The following is a 9892-nucleotide window of genomic DNA, read 5'->3' on the forward strand; positions in this document are numbered from 1 at the left end:
TGGTACTTAGGGGGGTCAAAAGTAAAAAAATCGCAGTAAATTTCAAGTGACATGAAAAACAAAAAGAAAATTAAGGAAACCCGGGAATTTTTACGCAAAATCTGTTTTTGAGAAAATAGATTTTGGTTTTTGGTGCAACCCTAAAACAAATGACCGGAGGTATATGAAATTTTGACTGAATGTTTATATTAGCATTTTCCATACACCATAGCATTTTCCAAATATTTTGACTTATTTTGAGTTGTTTACGTACATTTTCAGTATCCACTTTTTTAATTTTTTTTTTTCTATTAATATCAATAAAATTTTATTTGTTGGTTAAAAAAGCTTGAAAATTTAATAGAATGCTCCTAGGTTATTGTTTCAAAGGCAAATAAAAAAAATTAAAAATCCATTGTCACAATTTTTTTTTATAAGCATCTAAAATTCAAATATTGACAAAATACGTAAAAATAACAAAAATTTGCAAATTATTTTGAGTTAGAAATTCTTGAAAATTTTCTTTTAAAATCTAAAATTTAATAATTATTTTTTTAGTTAAAAATTTATAAAATGTTCAACTTTTATAGCTAAGGATTAAAAATTTAAAACAAGGCTCCACGTAAATAGGTTATATATAAATTACTTTATACACAATAATATCATCAAATATACTTGGTAATATCATGGGCTGACTGACCGTTTTCGCTCAGAATCGTTTTTTCTTATACAATGATATTATATCATTGAATTCAAATTTAACACCCTCCATTACAGTGACTCACTTGTAACCTATTGTACAGCAGAGCGACATCTACTTACACGCTTTTTTTTTTTTTTTGAAACTTTAAATTTTTTTGTTAAATTATCATTGTATTTTGAGTAGAAACAAAAATCATAGTAAAACTTAAAATAGTGGCATATCAAAATTATATTGATTAATGGTTATGGTTTATACTTTATACTACCATCACCTTATTAATCAAACCCTGTTTAAGTATTTTTTTATTATTTAAAAAGAAATACTTTATTATCAAACATATAATGAATTTTGAATAAAAATATTAGTCTCAGAAGTACTATTAATTGTGAATTAAACATCATATTTCATAACTTATAAACATAAGTATCATAACAGTAAATAATATATGAGTGTATTTAAAACAAATGTTTATGTATATACTATATACATGACTTAATATACTAATATATAAATCTCTATGTATATTGATTAATATGAATAACAAACTTACATTAATAATTTACGTATTAATTCACTTTTGCATAATAATCATATGTATATCTGCTAAATGAAATTTTAGAGAAAATGTATGTCGAAAATATTTTCCACACATGCTACACTTAAACATTGGCTGAATACCACATTCAAATTTCAGATGACGGTTTAATGTGCATTTTTGTTTGTATCTTCTTCCGCATCCTTTAGGGCAAAAAAAAATTGATTTCTGATCTAAAACAAAATTTTAATACAGTTTTAGATAATTCAAAATCAAAAAAATAATTTAAAATAATTAAATATTAATACTCTAATGAAGTAATAAGCATGACCTGTTCTGAATTCCTGAACTCTCAGGGGCAAAACAATGATGATAAATATATGAACACATTTATTTCTATAATATTACATACTAAGCCACTCCAATATTTTATGAAATTCATGCATTTACCACCAAGCACCTACACACCTAATATTTTACATTTTTAAAGAGTTTAGTTTTTATAGACAAGTTTCAACTTGTATAAAAGTTACTCATATTTTCATTACTTTAAATCTAATACAAAAATCTTTAGTTTTTATGGATAACTTGAAATTTAAAAATGTTCAACATAGAATAATCCAAGTATTGATAATGGATCTTTTTTTTTATAAATGCAGTAATATATCATCAAATTAAAATTAATGATAATATTATTATTAATAATATCCAATCATCCTGTACTGAAGTAAAGAAATAACAAAACACTAACTTTGTATCAAATGCAAATTTGTACTATTATTCTTTCTCTAACCTTCTAGCTCCACACACACAATGTCACCACTCACCACCAATAAAACATTATATTCTCAATGTTTTGTTGAAGTATAATTTATTGGGCTAAGCCAATATTAAATTATTATCATAATATATAAGATATCACACATCAGAACAGTTAGATGATAAGAAAATGTAATGGCTGAAAGTACTAACCATAATGCAGACAATAAAGTGCTATAAACATAAAAAAAAAATGTGTATATTTGTCCATTTATCAAAATATATTTATTTTATCAAATCTCTCATGCCAATGACGAATATCAGTAATAAGTAGGTTGGCTGGTTAACTGACATTTATGTTTAATAAATAATTAAATCATTAACTTACTTCATTTCATTACATAAGTATATTATGTATTATGACTTATTCATACAATTAAAATCAATGTTGAACTACCTACTTATAACATGCATTTCATTACAAACTAATAATTTAACTTATAATAATTATATCAAATTTGAAATATATTTTTAACAAACAATATAATATTAAGTACTGTTGATGATATATGGGCGATTAGACATACACGTAACAGACTTCAATTATACTTTTGAATTTCAATAATAAAAAAGTTAGGCTAGACTGCACTAAAATGGAATTTTCAAGTTTGTCAATAATTAATTATAATACCTATAATATAATATGTAAAACCAATTGTTAAATAGTTGTTTAAAAAATATTTTTATTATTTAAAATATAATATTATTAAATTAAAAAGAATATACAATGTACAATTTGAGAAATATAACCAAATATTTTAATTAATATCATTCAGACAGTTTAATATTATAATATATTACTGATATGGCACATATAACAGATAAACTCTATAACAATAATAATTTATGATTTAGCCTCGTTGGAAGGACACAAGCAAAAACCTCTATTAGCATTTTAATGTTTTATCTAGATAATTATTTTAAAAAGAATTTGAAAATCACAAATCATCAACAGCGGCATATCTAGGCAGGGCTAGGGGAACTTAGCCCCCTCTGATGACGATTTAGCACCCTCCCTCAAAAAAAAGTATCCCTTATTGATTTACATATAAGCCCTCTATGGATTATTTTGAATTAATAGTATTATTAGATGGGCTGTGGATCCCACAGCATTTTAACCCTAGTTGCATCTATGATCATCAGCAGACCAAAAGTATTACCATAACCATTATTTTAAAATACTCCTACTTTTATACATTTGAAGTATGAATTTTTATGTCAAACTGACCCTTTACCATTTATTTTTTATTAACCTAACCATTGTTTATTCATTGAGTAATACTAAAGAAATCTTTACACTAGTGTTTAATATTAATATATTAGTAAAACAAATGGACCATTAATATAAAAAAAAAAATCACATGTAAAACAAAAAATAAAATAATAGGTTCTATATTTCAATAAAATTAAGACTCCAAACAATATAAACTAATTTATTTGCAATTTCATATTAGAATATTTAATCAACTATTAAATACAATTATAAATGAAAATATTTTGATGACTTATATTATTTTAACGGTATTTTCAATCCATCATAAAAATACTTTTACCCAATTTTATTTTATATTAACACTCAATTTAAATTTTTAGTTAAATAACTTCTATCTGGCCTGACAATATGAAAAAAATCTATTATGCCAAAAAAACAATTAATTAAAAACATAAATTTGCTATAAACAATATAAACTACATAATATAGCTATGTATACGTATCATGTGTATTTTAAAGTTAATACGTTGCTTAAAATATTTACTACAGATCATGCATTGAAATTTTGGTTTTACACCGCATTCAAACTTCAAATGCCTTGCGACACTACCTCTATGTTTATACTTCCGACCACATTTATTTGGGCAAAATATGTCATCTTTATTGTCTTCTGAAAAAATAGCACTCGTTCGTCCTGTTAGAAAAATAAGTTTTAGACAAATAAATACACAGTTAATTTAGCAACAGATTCATGATTTATTAGTGAACTTCTTAAGCTGACAAGCCGGTTAGCTGACACCAAATTTAAAAAAAATATAACACACCTGATATAATAAAATAACCGTATTTTAGATTTGACCAAAACTTCTGATAGTTATTTGTTCACTTAAACATGAGAAAATAGTATAATTAATACAAACAAATGTAGTACAGTTCAATTTTACAATAATAAAAATATAAACAGCAATACAGTTATAATTATATTATAATTACACAATAATCCATTAACCTATAATAATAATTTTCTCACTTTTATTTATTTAATTTTTGTACATGGTTTGAACTTCTATATAAAAAATTTCTTATTTTTAATATTTTTTTGATATACCTACTGATTTGAATTAAGGATTTTTATTATTTTAATTGAAATCTCTAATTCTATATTCAGAACAAGCAAATACTTTTGTAAAAATGTTGATGTATAGGAACAAATACAATGAATGGTTTTTTATCCATAAAATTTGAAAGTTTAGATAAGAGGAGTTAAGTGATATTATGATACATATACCACAGCACTTAGCTAAACTTAATATGCTAATTAACAACATGAACAATATTTCAATATAATATACCAACATTTTTAGAAAACTAGTATTTTACTTCAAAATATGAAACATTAGGTATTTCATGTCATATGGGTTTTCATTTGTAAAAGTATAAAATCAGAGATCATAAACATAAAAATAGTAAAAGAAAATTAGGTTTTTCGCAAAATTATATTTAAATAATCCAAAGAAAATTTTAATTTTTTTTTCAAAATCATAATAATTTACTCAGAAACTTAAGTGTACCGGTAAAATGGATCACCATACATGTGTTTTTGTATATTTATACAATTATTGTTATTAATTAATTGTTTTTTTCCTCAAATGTTAAATATTATGTAAGTCATAAACCATCACTTTATATTATTTTTATTTATACCTATAGTATTCAAAATGTATTAAATTTAAATAAAATAAAAAAGTTCATATTGTAAACATTTTACTAACTTAATGAAATACATACATCATTCAAGAATATTGGGGGATAATAATATGTTATGCATGTTTTTCATGTGAAGCTTGTAACTAATTGGTTGCTTAAATGATTTTCTACAAGTATTGCACTGGAACATCGGAATTACTCCACACTCATACTTGCGGTGGGTATACAACCCTTGGCTATACTTATACTTACGTCCACACCCATTTGGACAGTGGTAGTAACTGTCGGGTTGTCGAACCATTCTATTGTCACCTAAAATGTATATACGAATATATATATATATATATATATATGTATAAGTATTTATATAATATTTATTATATACAAATACATATACATATACCTATTTATTATATATTTATTTAATATCATGTATAAATCAAAAATTAAAAGTAAAAAGTAAAAAAAAAGATTTAAAAATTTAAGTCAAGAGTTATTAGCAATGCTCTACTTACTAAAGGCAAAGTACCTACAAGATAGTTAAATTAACTTATAATAATTGTAAAAATGTTAATATTTTCAACTTAAGTTTTTTTTTTTTTTTTTGATCGTAAGCCCGGCAACTATGGCCATTAGCTGTATGGTCTTTTTGGTGTATGGTTTTGGTTAGGTGTATTGTATTGTTGGTAGTAGTAGGGGGGAACACGTGTGTGTTGGGTTTTGGCAGAATTTTCAATTTGGGCACCCGTAGGTATCTGCCATGCCCGGGTGGGGGATGGCGGCACTTGTTCTCCGGACACCGTGACTTGCCCGAAGAAAAATGCCGCCCAGTGGCCGGGAGTCGAACCCGCGACTGCCAGCGCCGCAGTCGACGCGTTAGACCGCTCGGCCACCTCGTCCCCCCAACTTAAGTTTATTATAATAAATTATAATTATAATTATCATAAAAAATTAGTTTATACAGTAATGTTATTAAATAAGGGAGTTTTACTTTTATTGTTATTTTTAATGGATTGTAAAAATGTACCATGGTACCTTTTCGAATTACTTAAAGTTTCAATGAAAATACTCCTAGAAGATATGAATAACTACAAACACTAAACACAATCATTTAGTTATATGATTACAAAGTCTGATGACTGAGTCTTATCATCTAAAAAAACCTTATGAGAAATTTAAGTTCATTACTGCAAATTTAAGGACATAGTTTTCATTAGTGTCAAGATAAAAAACAATTTACTAGAATTACTTGTTTACTTATTTGGTGCTACCTAGATGACATTCAATAATGATAAACATTTCAAGATCAGCTTGTGGAAATGAGCAGTATTAATGTAACAAATAAGAATATCTTGAAGTCATCAATATAAGCATGCGAACCATAAGCTTGACTACTATGTTTTTTAAGTATATAAGAGCATGATTATATGGGCAATAAATGGTGTTAACAACAATAAATGTTAACGGTGTGTGTTGTATAATATACTAAAATAATCGTTAATACATTTAATTTGGAAAAAATATAAAAGTTTTAAATTATAATTTTTCTCTTATATTCTTGGTAAAAGAGTTCAACTAGTGACTACTATTAAATATTTTAAAGTATCATACGTGTAATATAGTATAATAATGTAAATTTATAAATCACATTAAGAGGAACGTCCCACCCGCATGTGTAGTACAGATGAACAACTGTTTTTCACGGGACAATTTTACTCCCTCTGTATTTATAGTAGAATTACAAAAATTCCACAACAAATTGGGATGAACTGTAACTGTGTAGTAGTGTTTTTATTACTTGAATAACATAAATACATTTACAGTATTCAGTTTGAGAACAGTAGGTTTTTTCTGTTCTTTTCATTCAATTATAAAAAATTATTGGTTAGTGCTAACAAAAAATGAAAACACTACAACACATATAAACTTCTTCTCTATGCGTTGTGGGATTTTGGTAATTCTACTTTAAATACAGAGAGTAAAGTTGTCCTGCACACATAGATTTTGGTATGTTGTTATATTGTAAACATGAGACAACATATGCGGGTGTGACGTCCTCTTAAAGATTTTTTTTTTATGCAATTTATTGCAGTGATCATGTGATCAGTGATCTTAAGTCGTTACATGTGTAATTGATGATAGTGGTTAAAAAAATCTAAACCCCCCCCCCCCCATCCCCACCTGAACAGTGGTTGAAACAAAAGCTTAGAGAAAAAACATTTAAGAAAAAACATTTAAAAATATTGATTATAACAAAAGTAATTGCATTTGTCGGTTCTAATAATAATGTTTGTTGCACTAATGGTCCTCACCAAATATCAGCAGATTGAATGGTGTAAAAATAAAAGATCAACTAACAAGAAAAAATAATAGTGGCAATTTTACATTTTGTTTATTATTATTATTGTATTGGCAGTCTATTATTTATGTTAGGGAGTTTATAGGAATACAGGAGTGGTATTTATACTTAAAATGAAATCAAAAAATGAAAACTTATTATATATGTATGCCAATTATTAGCAAAACTTGGATTACATTAATATGGAAAACAATTTGTTAACATCAAGCTTTACTTTTCTATTATTTTGCAGTTTTTTAAGATTTTTTCAATATCTTTTAATAATAGTATCTGGATTAATTTATTTAACACCAGAACATACAACTTTTTCAAAATATAAAAATCTGAAATATCATTATTAATCTAAATCTAAATTAACAAAACATATTTTTAAATAGTAGACATGAATAATGGTCATCAAACTATTTTTATTTAAATTATAACTAATAGAAATCATACCTATACATAACGAAAATATACCTTTTAATTATATTTTAATGTGGTAATAAACTTTTAAAGAGTACACAAAATTATACTATTGAGTTTTTAGAAAACTGATTATAAATTATATAGAAAATGCAAATATATTAATCTAATTAAATTATTTTAAATCAAGTATTTTTCATACAGATTTTTAGAGAATATACAAAATTGTACATATATTTATATTTTGGTAAGAAAAAAAATATTTCAACATTTATTTAATAATTATATATTTTTACAATCATATACATTATCTTTAAATTATGTACATTTATTGTATATATTAGGAACTAGAGGCAAATGAGACAAATGATTAACATAAAAATTCATAGGTTAGGTGCTAATATACATTAATACATTTTCAGCTTTATAAATTAAAACTAATTTTGCTATGTTTATTGCCCATGTGCATTTTATAGCTGATTGGCTGTTTGAAGAACTTGTTGCAAATTTGACAGTGAAACTTTGGGCTAACGCCACATTCAAATTTTAAATGTTTTAATAAGGAAGGGCGGTGAACATATTCTCGATCACAGTTATAGTTTGGACACGTATATTTACCTGCAAACAAATTTAATGAGTCCAGACTTAATATATGTATTTATCATATTATATACCTATACTAATTTACTAGCAAACATTTTATATTATAATGTTTTTATTAATACTTAGCAAGAAAAACGTGCACATGCTAAAAATATAATAAAAATAATCAGGTTAAATAATAATATAAAGCACAAATATTTATTTTATATAAAATACAGTTATTTTAGTATAAACTCTATTGAATTAATAATAGTAATTAATAGTGTTTATTCAAAAAAAAACAAATCATTTTTTATTTGATTTACCAAAATTAAGTTTGCTTTCAAATTTTATATTTACTAATGGCCCCTGGCAAATGTATCCAATGCACAATTAATTTTAAAGTATATGATAAGTTGGAATAACAATGGAAGAACTATATTTTGAATAATATGAAAAATAATCGAAATATAACAACATAATATGTTTATTATTTATTACAAAATAATATTAGTATTTAGATAGGTACTACTATTTTTCCTGGAAGATCTATTTATAAGATTTTTTTTACAGAAAAAGTTATATTGTTATCTCTGTCGTAAGTGTATTTGTACACACATACGACATAGCAAATTTTTGTTCACCAGTTTCAACAGTAAGCCATTAGTTTGATATTAGAGTGAATTAACCTAGGTACTATCAAACTTTTAGGCTAGAACATTATTCAAACATCATCTTCAGTAATTTAATTTTTAAGCGAGATATAAGCATTTCAAATTTGTAATATTTCACATACCCATAGCTTGCTTGAAAATTAAATTATCAAAAAAATCACCAACGCCTTAAGCTTTAGTAGGATAATATTCTTACCTACAACTTTGATATTAAGTAGATTCACTCTAATATCAATACTAACAGTACACTATTGAAACTGGTTAACGATAATATGCTATGTCGTACGTTTGTAGGACAGAGACAACAAACACATGAGTAGCATCCTCTTAATTGTGAAGAATACATAACCATAACTTACTAATATTGAACAAGAATCAACAGAAATAATAAAAATTATATTTTCTAAAAAAAATCTAAATATAACAAAAATTTAGAATGTGAATAACCAATAGGCCATCAATAAACTCATTACTAAGTTTAAGATGCTATTTAAAAATCCATACCTAGTTCTCTATAATATACTACATACATATTGTGTCTCTAGTCGCTGTTCATTATGTAGATGATAAACTACCACTATATTGACTTTAATATGTAAACATAATACTAGCATACCAAGAAGAATAATTATTAACTGTATTATGGTATAATATTAGGTGTGGGAAAACCTCGAATGTGTAACAATTATAAAACAGTTTGGTTTATCATTCATAGTTAAAAGCTAATTTAGAACAATATTAATAAATCTCAATAGGTTTGTTTATATAAAACACCTTAATAAAAATAAGCAAACATTTTTAATGATATACCATTAAGCTTGAGAGTACATTACATACTGCAAAATACATAAATAATTATAATATTTATGAAGAGTAATAATATGCACTTAAAATATTTTCAATGGAGCCCAGTGAT

The 9892-nt window shown here is 25.0% G+C and overlaps 1 protein-coding gene and 1 pseudogene across 38 annotated transcripts in view; both read right to left on the reverse strand.

Moving 5' to 3' along the window:
* LOC132951710 (longitudinals lacking protein-like) overlaps positions 1–9892 on the reverse strand; it is a 208869-nt gene that overhangs the window by 98470 nt on the left and 100507 nt on the right. Inside the window, exons 5-6 of one of the 38 annotated variants that reach the window (XM_061023606.1) lie at positions 3860–3943; positions 1239–1450 (exon numbers count right to left, since the gene is read on the reverse strand). The exons of 34 other annotated variants lie outside the window; for them this stretch is intronic. In XM_061023606.1, the coding sequence (XP_060879589.1) occupies positions 1254–1450; positions 3860–3943 (281 nt within the window). In that variant the 3' untranslated portion in view covers positions 1239–1253. Of the gene's footprint in view, positions 1–1238; positions 1451–3859; positions 3944–5023; positions 5269–7990; positions 8339–9892 lie in introns of those variants that run through there. 3 more of the 38 variants (XM_061023635.1, XM_061023626.1, XM_061023636.1) reach the window with 3 other exon arrangements.
* Positions 1–9892, reverse strand: part of LOC132951720 (uncharacterized) — a 124808-nt pseudogene that overhangs the window by 58909 nt on the left and 56007 nt on the right.

This window comes from Metopolophium dirhodum, chromosome 9 (genome assembly GCF_019925205.1).
Source record: "Metopolophium dirhodum isolate CAU chromosome 9, ASM1992520v1, whole genome shotgun sequence".
Taxonomy (NCBI): domain Eukaryota; kingdom Metazoa; phylum Arthropoda; class Insecta; order Hemiptera; family Aphididae; genus Metopolophium; species Metopolophium dirhodum.